Source organism: Hordeum vulgare, chromosome 7H (assembly GCF_904849725.1).
Source record: "Hordeum vulgare subsp. vulgare chromosome 7H, MorexV3_pseudomolecules_assembly, whole genome shotgun sequence".
Taxonomy (NCBI): Eukaryota; Viridiplantae; Streptophyta; class Magnoliopsida; order Poales; family Poaceae; genus Hordeum; species Hordeum vulgare.
In genome coordinates this window covers 487,865,230-487,879,975 of record NC_058524.1, presented here as the reverse complement: position 1 = coordinate 487,879,975, position 14,746 = coordinate 487,865,230, and the positions used below count along the sequence as shown (strand labels likewise).

The following is a 14,746-nucleotide window of genomic DNA, read 5'->3' as shown; positions in this document are numbered from 1 at the left end:
TTATACGAACCTGTGATGAGGAAGACATAAAAGAGACAGACTGCATAATAAAGTTCTTTACCACAGGAGGCAATATAAAGTGACGTTCCTTCGCACTAAGAGGACACGCATCCAAACCTCAAAAGCGCATGACAACGTCTGCTTCCTTCCGAGAAGGGCCTATCTTGTACCTTTACTTTTTGCCCTTGTAAGAGTCATGGTGATCTTCACCAATTCCCTATTTTGCCTTTGTCTTGGCTACCGTCACATGCTTGGGAAAGATCTATATTCATATATCAACTTGGAGATGAGTACTTATGCTTTATTATTGTTGACTTTACCCTTGAGGTAAATGGTTGGGAGGCAAAACTATAAGCCCCTATCTTCCTCTGTGTCCAGCTGAAACTTTGATGCCATGAGTACCACGTGAGTTGTAACAATTGTGGAAAACAAAAGAGATGATTGAGTATGTGGGTTTGCTTTACAAGCTCTTATTTGACTCTTTCTGATGTTATGATAAATTGCAATTGCTTCAATGACTATGGACTGTTGTTGGTTACTTCTCGGTAAGGTTTTTGCTTCATACTTTGCTTTGTGAAGGAATTGTTACTTTCCCATAAGAATCTTTATGATGTATTGCTGTTCTATGTGTGATCATGATGCCATCATGTCCGTATTATGTTTTATCGACACCTTCGTCCCTAAACATGTCGACATGTTTATGGAACTTGGTTTTCGCTTGAGGACAAGCGAGGTCTAAGCTTGGGGGAGTTGATACGTCCATTTTGCATCATGCTTTCATGTTGATATTTATCGCTTTTTGGGCTGTTATATTACCTTGTGGTACCATACTTATGCCTTTTCTCTCTTATTTTGCAAGGTTTATTTGAAGAGGGAGAATACCGGTAGCTGGAATTCTAGACTGGAAAAGGAGCAAGTCTGAGTCCTGTATTCTGCACAACTCCAAATTCCCTGAAATTCAACGTGGAATTTTTTGGGAATATATAACAAATACTGGGTGAAAGAAGTACCAGAGGGGATCTACCAGGGCCCCACAAGCCTGGTAGCCGCCGCCCCCTGGTGGTGGCTACAAGGCTTGTGGGCTCCCTGACGGCCCACTGCCCCCCCTCTTTTCCTATATGAAGGGTTTCGTTCCAGAAAAAATCAAGGAGGATCTTTTTCATGGTTTCGCCGCCGCCACGAGGCGAAACTTGAGCAGATCCAATCTAGAGCTCCGGCAGGACGATCCTGCCGGGGAAACTTCCCTCCGGGAGGGGGAAATCGTCGCCATCGTCATCACCAACACTCCTCTCGTCGGAGGGGAGTCATCTCCATCAACATCTTCATCAGCACCATCTCCTCTCCAATCCCTAGTTCATCTCTTGTAACCAATCTCCGTCTCGCGACTTCGATTGGTACTTGTAAGGTTGCTAGTAGTGTTGATTACTCTTTGTAGTTGATGCTAGTTGGATTACTTGGTGGAAGAGTTTATGTTCAGATCCTTGATGCTATTCATTACACCTCTGATCATGATTATGATTATGCTTTGTGAGTAGTTACTTTTGTTCCTGAAGACATGGGATAAGTCATGCTGATAATAGTCATGTGAATTTGGTATTCGTTCGGTATTTTGATATGCTGTATGTTGTCTTTTCCTATAGTGGTGTTATGTGAACGTCGAATACATAAACTTCACCATATTTGGGCCTAGAGGAAGGCATTGGGGAGTAGTAAGTAGATGATGGGTTGCTAGAGTGACAGAAGCTTAAACCCCAGTCTATGCGTTGTTCGTAAGGGGCTGATTTGGATCCACTAGTTTAATGCTATGGTTAGACGTTGTCTTAACTCTTCTTTCGTAGTTGCGGTTACTTGCGAGTGGGGTTAATCATAAGTGGGATGCTTGTCCAAGTAAGGGCAGTACCCAAGCGCCGGTCCACCCACATATCAAACTATCAAAGTAACGAACGCGAATCACATGAACATGATGAAACTAGCATGACAGAAATTCCCGTGTGTCCTCGGGAGCGTTTTTCCTCCTATAAGACTTTGTTTAGGCTTGTCCCTTGATACAAAAGGGATTGGGCCACTTGCTGCACCATTGCTACTACTTGTTACTTGTTACTTTTCGCTTGCTACGTTTCACCTCGCTACACCATCACTTGTTACCGCTACTTTCAGTGCTTGCAGTTATTACCTTGCTGAAAACTGTTTACTAGAGCCTTTTGCTCCTCGTTGGGTTCGACACTCTTACTTATCGAAAGTACTACGATTGATCCCCTATACTTGTGGGTCATCAAAGTGTTCACTGATCACAAGAGTCTCAAGTACATATTCACCCAGCCTAACCTCAATCTTCGGCAAACTCGTTGGGTGGAAATGCTCCAAGATTTTAATTCGAGCGTTGAGTACACTCCAGGCAAAGCTAATGTCGTGGCAGGTGCTTTGAGCAGGAAGGCTTACTGCAACAATCTCATTCTGAAGCCTCTCCAGCCTAACCTTTGTGAATCTTTCAGAAAGCACAACCTTCCGTTAGTACCTCATGAATTTCTTGGAAATCTTCAGATTTCTCCTACCTTGGAAGACCAGGTCCGACAAGCTCAACTTCTTGATGCAATGGTGAAGAAAGTTAAGATTGGCTTGAGGGAGTTCCCAAATATAAGTGCTTCAGTGTTGATGCCAGAGATACATTATTCTTTGAGGATCGTCTTGTCATTCCGAAAGGGGATCTCAGAAAGGTTATTATGGAACAAGCTCATAACTCTCTTCTCTCCATACATCCAGGAAGTCCCAGGATGTATCAGGATTTGAAACAGACCTTCTGGTGGACTCGCATGAAGCGTGAAATTGCTCAGTTGGTAAATGAATGTGATGCATGTCGAAGGGTGAAAGCAGAGCATCAACGTCCAGCAGGTCTTTTGCATCCATTGCCCATTCCCGAGTGGAAGTTCGACCATATTGAGATGGATTTGGTCACCGGGTTTCCGAAGTCCAAGAAGGGTAACGATGCCATCTTCGTCGTCATCGACAAGTTGAGCAAAGTAGCTCATTTCCTTCCAGTCAAGGAGTCTATTTCGGCAGCTCAGCTTGCAGAATTGTACACTTCGAGGATAGTCTCTTTGCATGGTGTTCCAATGCTGATTTCTTTGGATCGCGGAAGCATCTTTACTTCCAAGTTCCGGGACTCATTTCAGTCTGCGATGGGTACTAAGATTCGATTCAGCACATCCTTTCATCCTCAGACTAGTGGGCAAGTTGAGAGAGTCAATCAGGCCCTCGAGGATATGCTAAGAGCCTGTGTCATTTCCTTTGGCATGAAGTGGGAAGACTGCCTACCTGTTGCTGAGTTTTCTTATAACAACAGCTATCAGGCAAGTTCAGGCAAAGCTCCGTTTGAGATTCTCTATGGCAGGAAGTGTCGTACCCCGCTCAACTGGTTAGAGACTGGTGAGCGTCAGATTCTTGGGAATGACTTGATTGAAGAAGCAGAAGAAATGTGTCGGGTCATTCGGGATAATCTCAGAGCAGCGCAGTCCCGTCAGAAGAGCTACTATGATAGCAAGCATCGTGACATGTCTTATGAGCTCGATGACTTCGTCTATCTCAAAGTGTCTCTTATGAAGGGCACTCAACATTTTGGCATCAAAGGCAAGCTTGCTCCTCGTTTTGTTGGGACTTTCAAAATTGTTGGGAAGAGAGGTGACCTTGCTTATCAAATTGAGATCCCTTCAAACTTCGCAAATGTGCATGACGTGTTCCATGTCTCTCAGCTCCGGAGATACTTCAAGACTCCCGAGCGCACAGTTGATCTTCAAGATATCGACCTTCAACCCGACCTATCCTACCACGAGCTTCCAGTTGCAGTTCTTGAGACGACTGAGCGCAAGATCCGCAACAAGTCAATCAAGTTTCTCAAGGTCCAATGGTCACATCATTCCGATAAATAGGCCACTTGGGAGCACGAGGATCACCTCCGTTACGAATTTCCAGAGTTCTTTCAGTCCTAGATCTCGGGTCGAGATCTTCTTGTAGCGTGGGGGAGTTTGTAATGCCCCAGATGTAACCCTTGCCATCTTTGGAAACCTTTCCTTATTTGGACCATGATGTCAATGCTAAGAGTTATCATTTCATGTGGCTTAGTTTTGTGTCATCACTTTTGCATCATGGCATTCATTGCATCCATGTCAATTCCATTGTGATGTTGTTGTTTCTTGATCCATCATGAGTGGAGTGTGTTGTGTTTTATGTGGTGATGTTTTCAAACTTTGTTGCTTTGTTGCTTTCAACTAGGTTTCAAATAACCGCTTCTCCTATTTATTTGAGCTCATGTTTAACTTGCTCAAAACCTGTTTTAAAAATGTTGTTAGTTTAGTGTGCTATCTTGTGCATGAGGGGTACTGTTCTGGGGTTTTAAAAACTCAAATGATTGGGAGTTTAAATACAAAAACAACATAGTTATTTTGTTTTTGCATTTAAATTAGTTGCTTCAAAAATTAGTGTTTTACTTTATTTAAATAGGGCATAATTCCTTATGCCCTAGATATTTTTGTCTTTGTTTCTTCAAACCCCTGGAGGCTGTGTGTATTTTTATTGCAGGTGCTATTTTAAAAATGCAAAACCTTTTCTTTGATTTAAACTGAGTGGTCAGATGGGCTGGCTTCCTCCTATCTCTCTGGCCCATTCCCTTCTCCCCCGCGCAGCCCAGCTCCCTCTCCTTCTTCTCTGACGGCATCCTGTTTCTCCCGTCAGACAAGTGAGAGCGCGAGAGAGAGGCCGGCGCCCGACGCCGTGAGTACACGGACGTCGAGGGCTATTTAACCTCGGCATGCGTGCCCCTTCTGCCTAGGGTTCCGCGTTCCCCTCCTTGCCGCCGCCACCTCTTTCTTTTCCCCTGTTCCCCTCGTAGTCAGATCAGAGAAAGGGAAGGTAAGTTCAGAGAAGTGCAGCGCGCGCCGTCGCCTCGCCGTTGATCTTCATCGTCGTCGGCGCTTCCTCGATGATCTACACGCGCAGGGAGGATGGCGGATCCTCCCTTGTTCCGTTCCCGGAGCTAGGAGGGCAGATCCCCTCCTCTGCTGCCCCCTCCATGACAGCCTCGTCAGGCCGGAGCGGAGCAGAGCCGTTGCGTCGCCTCGTCTCTTCTTCCTCGGCGAGAGCGCGCCTCCGAGCCTCTTTGCGTGAGCAACTCCCTTTCCTCTTCTTCCCGCGTTTAGTTCCCCCTCTCTGAGCCCGTAGGTCGCCGACGTCGAGCTCCATCTGATCCATGGCAGCCGCTCCTTCGCCCCGCCATCGCGGGCCATCTCCGGTGGAGTTTGGTGTAGGAATGGGTTCCCCCATCGTCGCGTACGCCACGCCGTAGTAGCCGTAGGGTTAGAATCACCGGAGTGTCGCCGGGACGTCTCCCTATTCCGGCCGCCGCGTGTGGGCAGTAGGAGCAGAGGAAGATGCTCAAAATAGCACCTTCCCCCTCCCTGTCAAGCCTTCGTTCATAGCCCGACTAGTGTATGTGTGTGGGCTTGATGCCACAGGTCGCGGGTTCGAATCCCCGACGACCCCCCCTTTTGCTGTTACTATTATTTCAGTGTAGCATCGTAAGGTGATAGCTTACCTACTCTGTTGCTTCTAATAGAGGAGAAACATCACGCTAGTGTAGTGGTGTAGGCATGTGTGTTGCACTAGGGGACTGGGTTCGAATCCAGGGTACCCCCCTTTTTATTTTTTCCTTTGTTCATTTCCCCCCTATTACATTACTAGGGAAGCAAGTATGCCTTGGGTTTTAAGCAAAACCAGTGTTATGTGTTACTTCTAGTGCTGTAGTATGTGTGAGTGCATGTGTTTGCACTAGTGTGTGTAGGTGTAGTGTGCTCATGAGTGTGTGAATGTGTGTAGTGTGTGTATGTGCACATGAGTGTCATGTGCACATATGTGAGTGTGTGTGTGCATGTGGTGGCACATGCATATGTGCAAGAGGGCAGCCCCTCTTGATGCACCTCTTGTAGTGCGTGTGTGTGTGGGCACATATATTTGTGAGTGCGTGTTCTTGCATGTGTGTGTGTGGACATGAGTGCACATATGCACTTGTGCATGAGGGCTAACTCCTCATGCTTGCCACTATGGTGATGTGGTGGTGTATGGACCTTGTGCGTGTGCATATGTAGGAGTAGTGGATACTACAAGTGCTAAGATACATGTGATTATGCTCCTATATGATCATATAGGATTCTATGTTGTTGTTTTTCGAGCTAGCTTTGTGCCTACAAGTTACATGCAAGTAACCATGTATTATATATGATTTTGGGGTAGAATCATCCTAGGAATCCACCGGTGGAATCAGATTTCAGTTTAGAGCAACTTCATAATCTGTCATTTTTCTGTCTTGATGCCATGTTTAGAGCCTTGTATTATGTGGTGTGTTGGCCCTATGAGGATGAATCCTTGATATGGCAGTAGTGGGTGAACCCCTCTACAGCATGGGGTCTTTTTTTTAATTCATAGGAGTTTGTATGCACTTGTTGTGCCTTGTCAAAGTTGACACTTGGCTGAAACTGTCAGCTTTGTGAAAATCTGTGATTTTCACTAAGTCCGAGAATCTGCTGTTATTTTATTCCCTTGTTGTTTTGGTTGCAAAAGCACATGTGTTGGGAATCAGCTCATGCAACAAACTAAGGTTTGTTAGCTTTTGTGTTTGTCTAGCTCCCTTTTAAATTTCATGCTCATTAACTTCCTGTAGATATTATTTTGGAGGCTGCCAAAATGCTTAAGAGCATAAGAAGCTGGTGAAAATCAGAGATTTTCACTAAGTCCCAGAATTTGTTATTTTTGTCCAAGTTAGTGCCTGTAGATCTGCTTATGTGTGTCCCCTTTCTATAAACTTCTTGCACAGGCTTGTAGAGATTTTGAATGGCTTTTGCCTCATATCTTGTTTGGCTCATTTGGGTGGCTGTATGTACTTTAAATGTGGTGAACAAACTACTATGATGCTGTTAAAAACAGATTACATGTTTTAGTTGTTTTGAAGCTTGTGTGGGCATTGTTGATGGTGTGGTGTGCTTCCATGCACCACCCCACTTATATTTGTTTGTTTGATCATGTGGCAACCTGGTAACACCAGGAGGGTGCCATTGGAGTGTGTTTGTGGTTGATTTGAACCGTAGTTCTCCATATCTTGTTTTGTAGTTTCCGGTTGATCCGTAGCTCCGTTCTCTACGTTCTTTATATGTTTTTTGCTTCCTTTTCTCGTGATGCACATGTTCATGCCATCCTCATGCATGTCAAGATAACTTAGTATGAAGTTATGTCCAAAAGTTTATCAACTCATCTCATGCATCATATTGGTTGTTGCATCATGTTGTGTTGGTGTTCATTGGCTGTTATTTTATCTTGGGTAGCATCGGGATCGGAGAGAGAGTACGTGGATTCTGGAGAGTACATGCAGGAAGATCAAGAGAAGTTCCAAGCTGAAGAATTCACAGGCAAGATGACCGTGACCTTGATACTGTATCTAGCTTTGTTATGCTTAGACTCACGTTTCCTTCGATACATGCTCGCTGCCTACCACTTGATATAATGCCTCCTGTTATTGCCATGAAATCCAAACACCTTACCCTCCTAGCTAATGTTGTTTGGCTAAGTAGGCTTGCTCAACTTCTAATAGATAGCTTTGCTAGTTGCAGGTGCCAGCTGTGTCATGTGATAGCATGAGTATTTTGCTATCATTATGTTTAACTGCTATTTAATTAATGCACCTATATACTTGGTAAATGACGGAAGGCCTAGACTTTTGCCAGGTGATTTGTTCCGTTATTGCCGCCTTAGTTTCGGTTACCGGTGTTTGATTCCATACCTGATCGCTCCTAACACGTTCGGGGTTGTTATGGGGACCCCTTGATAAATCGTGTAGTGTTAAGGCTTGTCCGGCAGGACCCAACATTGGTTTTAATCTGCTAACCACCTAATAATAATGTGCATAGGGAATAGCTACCCTGAGGATTTAATCAACAACCCGGGCCAGTGCTCCTCATGAGTGTTGGTCCAAACTAGTCTGCCCGCGGGGCCACCGCAAGGAAGCTTGAGGTTTGGTTCTTGTAGCTAGTTCCATCCATCGTGTCCCGAGACTAAGATACGCGGCTCTTATCGGGGTCGTCGACACGACGGGAGGTCCTGCTAGATTTGTCTTACCTTAACGATATATCTTGCGTATAGGAATCCCGGTGAAACTTTGGGTCTCCTCAAAGTTGAGGTTTTCGTCTAAGGAATCCGACGAGATCACGAGATTCGTGATAGAGGATTACTTTGCGGTCCGTGGCAGTTTGTGATGGACTAATTGGAGCACCCCTCCAGGGTTTAATCTTTCCGAAAGCCGTGCCCGCGGTTATGTGGCAGACATGGATAATTTGTTAACATCCGGTTCTAGACAACTTAAAGTAACTCTAATAAAACTGCCAACTGTGTGTGTAACCGTGACTGTCTCCTTCGAAGACCTCTCTTCGATCGGGAACATGGTGGGGTTATGTTTGACGTAAGTAGGTGTTCAGGATCACTTAGTGATCATCTAGTCTTCGACCGCTCGCGTAGACCACCATATCAAATACTCTGATCATCGTAAGTTAGCCACCATATATGCTTAGGTTGCTGCAAACCTATACACTAAACCTTCCTCACCTAATAATTTACTAGATTCGATACCAAGGTCATCCGACTGCTGAGTCCCCATGGCTCATAGTTTACTACAAAACCCCAACAGGTACACGTACGCCCGACGCAGGAGATCCTGCTGGCACCCAGCTGACGTGGCAGTACAACGATGAGTTTGACCAACTGTACGTGAACTATCCGGAGGACTGAGGCCGTGGTCGTGATCGTGGGCCAGCATGCGGGATGTCATAGTTCTTTTACTTGTTTCATGTTGTCCATAACGGGACTAAACTTTGCTCTGAATAACTGTGTGGCTGTAAACCTTATGTTATACTATGTCAGATGGCAAGTGTATGCCCTACTTGTCATTCTTCAGTTATGTAATGTTATGATTATCTCGCTTGCGAAACGTTTAGATGCGCCTCTTTTCCTTTTGGGGCATCGCCCCCAAAATAGGAAAGGGCCGCATCTTAGTCGTTACACGGGGCCAGGCCTTCCACACCATGTGCATCATTGTGGAGCTTATGGTACCCAAGAATTGTGCCTTATATGAAAATTCCGCCGAGTAGTGGCCACTAGTAGTGTGTTTCCGCACAATCTCATACTCCACATTTGCATTAAGTTGGAACCATGAAGGATGGGCCAAAGCCCTACAAATTGCTGGAAGTGGTCAAAGGTGAATTAGGATGAAAGTTTTATCTTAGAAACTCATGTCTCATCTTTTAGATCTTCACACACCTTTCAATATTCCTCGTGGATGCTGCATAGATAAGTGGAGCAATATCTTTCGGTTTTCGATCTTGGACCCGACGGGAATCCTAAAAAGGGGTGCGTGCACTATCAACGATCGTGATAGTAGTTGAGGCATAAAACAAGTCGAGGTCCGCCTCATCACATGGGTTTCCCATTCCAACGCACATCTTAGACGGCTCCTTCCATTCAAACCATGGCCACCTGATATGTAGGGCCCTAGTATTTTTTTCCGTGTCCAGCACGTCATGGCCCCCATATTGAAGGGGCCGACAGAATGTCTCCCACTTTACTTTGCATTTTGCATGGGTGGTCTTGTCTGTTCCCGCCCAAAGGAAGGCTGCTTGATTTTGTTGATGCTCTTTGATGCGCCGGGTGGGAGGATGATGGGTGTGCCAGGTAGATCTCAAAGGATGCTAGCATAGACTTGACGAGGGAGGTTCGTCCCATGACGGTGATGTTTTTCTCATCACAAGTTACGAGCCTTGCCGCAAACTTGTCCACGAGGAATTGGAAGTCCGCCTTCTTGAGCTGCCACACAGAAAGTGCGAGACCCAGTATTTCATGGGGAACAAGGCGCGGGACACATGGAGGCTTTGGAGACTGGAGGTCAAGTTTAACCACACACATCGGATAGGGATGATAGAACTTTTGCGGAAGTTAGTTTCATGGCTTGTGACATTGCGAAATAACCTCAAGATGGCCGAGAGGTTGTCGATGTATTTCCTAATAGGTGCCATGAAGACTGACACAACGTCCACATAGAGTAAGGTTCTCAAGTGAGGCCCATGACATTGGATTTTTTGTAGCAACCCCTTACTAGTGGCATTCTCCAAAATCTTTTGGAGAGTGTCAATGGCGATGACGAAGAGGAGTGGCGATAGCGGCTCACCACGTTGAAGGCCGTGGCCATGAGCAATGGGGGAGCCGGCTACACCATTGAGAAGGATCCGTGATAATGAGGTGGAAAGTAGCATGACAATCCAATTCCAGAATTTGCTCGGGAAACCTCTCGAGTGGAGTAGGTCAAGCATACATTCCCACCTAACAAAGTCGAACGCCTTATGAAAGCCAAGTTTGAACAGAAGCGATGGTGTTTTTTCCCTTTCTATAGCCGCCAGGCAATGTTCTTCATGTACATGAAGTTACCATGGATGCTTTCAGACCTAATGAAGGCACTTTGAGCATTGGAGACAAGAGCGCTCATATGAGGGTGAGCGAGTTCGCTAGCTAGGATCTTCGTAATGAGCTTGTAATGACGTGGATGAGGCTTATAGGCCGGTAATCCGTGATTCCTTGGGCTTCCTTTTTTTGTGGCAAAAGCAACACATTTGCCGAATTGAGCCAATGAAGGTTTGCTGTGTGTAGCCTCCCGAAGAGGGTGAAACCTCTGGCTTTTCATATGAACTACATACGAACTGAATGTGTCTATCAATACCTACTAATAAAGCACCTATTGCTTTTGTGGTACGTCGTTAAATTTGTCCCTAAAGTTCGCCAAAATTACCCACCAATGCCATTCATAAGTGACAAAAACGATTTGTTTTTTGAACTTCTATTCGGCTCTTTATTTCTAATTGTAAAGCATGTCGGTTCCCGTATTTTATCACAAGCACAAGGCTAGCCCAACCGGTTGGGTGCGCGTTGTCCCACCCTGGAGACCCAGGTTCGATCCCGATCGAGGCCTACAACCCTTTTTGTTCTTCTATTTCACACTTTTTCTATTTTTTTTTCTCTTTTGCCTGTATTTCGATAAACTTTGCACAAATGTTAATCATGGACAATAAATAATATATTTTTCTTTTATTCTGAAAAATATTGGTCGTGTATTTAAAAAACTTTAAATGTGCATAGAAAAATGTTTCCGGTGTATAAGAAAACATATACAAAAATATATAATGTGTATGGAACAAAGTAGACATAAAAAATAGAACTTTAAAAAATGTTAATCGTGTATTTAAATAATGTAAAACATGTATATAAAAAATGTTCATGATGCATACAAAATATATAAAATATGTATTAAAAAAATTAGACATCAAAACTCAATAATGTTTCTGATGTCACACGTAAAATAATATTTCTAATGTATAAAGAATATACAATGTTGTTTATACAAGCTTTACGTAAACAAATGGCTTAGCTTTGATTTTTCATATATATAAACTGTTTTGCTAATTATTTTTTTAAGAATATTGATATTGATACGCAACCTGGAACATTTGGTATGCATGTACTTACAAATTGATTGTTTTCGATGAAGGTGTCTAACCCTTTTTGTTCTTCTATTTCGTACTTTTTCTACTTTTCTTTTTCTCTTTTGCCTGTATTTCGATAAACTTTGCACAAACGTTAATCATGGACAATAAATAATATAAATTTCTTTTATTCTGAAAAATATTGGTCGTGTATTAAAGAACTTTAAATGTGCATAGAGAAATGTTTCCGGTGTATAAGAAAACATATACAAAAATATATAATGTGTATGGAACAAAATAGACATAAAAAATAGAACTTTTGAAAAATGTTAATCATGTATTTAAATAATGTAAAACATGTATATAAAAAATGTTCATGATGCATACAAAATATGTATTAAAAAAGTTAGACATCAAAACTCAATAATGTTTCTGATGTCACACGTAAAAAAATATTTCTAATGTATAAAAAGTATACAATGTTGTTTATACAAGCTTTACATAAACAAATGGCTTAGCTTTGATTTTTCATATATATAAACTGTTTTGCTAATTTTTTTTTAAGAATATCGATATTGATACGCAACCTGGAACATTTGGTATGCATGTACTTACAAATTGATTGTTTTCGATGAAGCTGTCTAATATGTTTGCAACCAAATTAAGACTTCACTTAGATTACAAATGCAAACACATATATCAGCAAGATAAAAATAATATTCTTATGCATATGCTATCATCAATTAACAAAACATACTTTGCCATTTTCATCATAATTCAAATAATGTTCATGCATTTCAAAAAATGTCCTAAAATTTTAAGAACATAATATGATTATCAGAATTGGAGATTATGAATTTTTTTTTCCGTTGGAACGCACGGGCCTTTTTACTACTCCCTCCGTTCCTAAATATAAGACCTTTTAGAGATTATACTATAAACTACATACGGATGTACATAGACATATATTAGAGTATAGATTCATTCATTTTACTCCGTATGTAGTCTTCTAGTGAAATACCTAAAAGGTCTAATATTTTGGACGGAGGGAGCAGTATACATTTAATTAAGAAAAAAGAACATTTTATATTTGTGAATGGAGGAAGTAATTTCAAATTTCAATCAGGGGTCATGTCTAGTAGACCAGTACGAGTATGAACTTACATTCGGCTCAACAGAACAACCTGCATTTCAGTATTCCACTCCACAGAGCACACACAGCGCAGGATGCACTGAATTTGTGGAAGTGACATGATTCATCCTATGCCAGCTTGACGAGCTTCTTGCCGACATTCTCGCCGCGGTAGAGCGCGACGAAAGCCGACGGGATGCTCTCCAGCCCATCGGAGACGTCCTCGATGGCCTGTACCTTGCCCTCCTCGATCCAGCCGCCGATGATGGCGGCCCACTCGTGGAACCTGGGGATGAAGTCCCAGGCGAAGAATCCCCGGAGGGTGATGCGCTTGTAGATCACCTCGAGCAGGTCCGGCTCTGCGCGCCTCCCCGGGTCGGTGTACTCGGCGATGACCCCGCAGAGGGCCACCCGGCCGTAGGTGTTCATGTTGGCCAGCGCCGCCTCCAGCATCTCGCCGCCCACGTTCTCGAAGTAGATGTCGATGCCGTCGGGGAAGCGCCGCCTGAGCGCGGCCTTTAGGTCCGGCTCGTCCTTGTAGTTGAAGGCGTCGTCGAACCCCAGCTTGTCCTTGAGCAGCTCCACCTTGGCCTGGGTTCCGGCGCAGCCCACGACGTGGCAGCCGGCGAGCTTGGCGAACTGGCCGACCAGGCTGCCGACGGAGCCCGACGCCGCCGACACGAACACCTTCTCGCCGGGCTGCGGCTTGCACACCTCGTAGAACCCGCCGTACGCCGTCATGCCGCTCGTCCCTAGTACCCCCATTTGGTAGGACAGAGGGAAGCCGGAGGAGGCGTCGACCTTGGACATGAAGATGCCGGGCGCCGGCCGGAACACGCTGTACTCCTCCCAGGCGAGCAGGCCGGTGACCACGTCGCCTTCCTTGTACTCCTCGCACGCCGACGCCACCACCTCGCCGGCTCCGTACGACGCGATCCTCTGCACACAAGCACAACCACGGAATCGAAGCCTCGGTTAACTGAACGTTGCCGCATTAATGATGGCGAGCTCGCCGTCCGTCGATGGACTACAAAATCACCTCGCCGGGCACGATGACGTCGACGGAGTGGTGGGAGGCGCTCTGGCGCTTCATGCGGTTGAGCTGGTAGGGGTCGATGGAGACGTACATGTTCCGGACCAGGACCTCGCCGGACTCCGGCGTCCACCGCACCGCCTCCGCCTTCACCTGGAAGTCGTCCACCGACGGGGACCCCTCCACGTGGTGCCTGACGGCGACGTACCGGTTCTCCACCTCCATGATCGATCGATCGGCCGACGGCAGCGCTCACGTGAAGAAGGTACAACAATGTGTGTAGTGTGATCGGCAAGAACAAGCGGTCGATGTATATATATATTCAAAAGCTTGGTTGGAGGGGATAATACCATGTTTGGATGCCGTTCGTTGAGCCCGAGGACGAGGACAAGAAATGGGAGCTACGTTAGATGCTGTGGTGGCGGTTCAGGACTTCAGGAACAGATTCTTTCCTGGGAAATTTGTACGCATCCATCAGACCGTCACTATAACTCTATAAGACTTTCAAAACAAAAAACAAAAAACTCTATAAGTACGACAGTACAAAAAATCAACCAATCAAACAAACTACAACTAGGAACCAAAACACATGGAAACAGCTGGGAATTAATCCGATGTGACAAGGAGCTTTGGAACCATGGGTGGATGGTTTCGTCTCCTTCTCACTCCCGCAAAAAAAAAATGCCTATAGTTTTTTAAACTTTTTTGGGGTTCCTAATATTTCCATTAATTTTTTAAACATAATACAAACTCTTGTACTCATACAAACAAATGTACACTCGTCCCTAGAAACACGTGCATGCACATCCTACTGGCTTTTTATTTTTTGAAATCATTTTTTAGTATATTCTTTCTTTTGACCGTAGAACAATAGTTTAATAGTATTTTTTTACGCGCACACACATATAAAACAAAAATAACTGTATGTTGCACAGGAGGTAAAAAAAAAGCCTCAAAAGGCAGTGAGGCTAATAGGGAGGCTAGCCAATGCCTCATATATGGAATGAAATCATGGGATTACAA

General features: G+C 44.5%; 1 protein-coding gene across 1 annotated transcript; it reads right to left on the bottom strand.

Moving 5' to 3' along the window:
* Positions 1 to 12,635: 12,635 nt before the first annotated feature.
* Positions 12,636 to 14,278, bottom strand: LOC123410742 (NADP-dependent alkenal double bond reductase P2-like). The gene is made up of 2 exons (XM_045103683.1): positions 13,730 to 14,278; positions 12,636 to 13,629 (listed from the first exon to the last, which is right to left on the bottom strand). The coding sequence occupies exons 1-2, from the start codon at positions 13,946 to 13,948 to the stop codon at positions 12,820 to 12,822; spliced, it is 1,029 nt and encodes a 342-aa protein (XP_044959618.1). The 5' UTR covers positions 13,949 to 14,278; the 3' UTR covers positions 12,636 to 12,819.
* Positions 14,279 to 14,746: the final 468 nt, after the last annotated feature.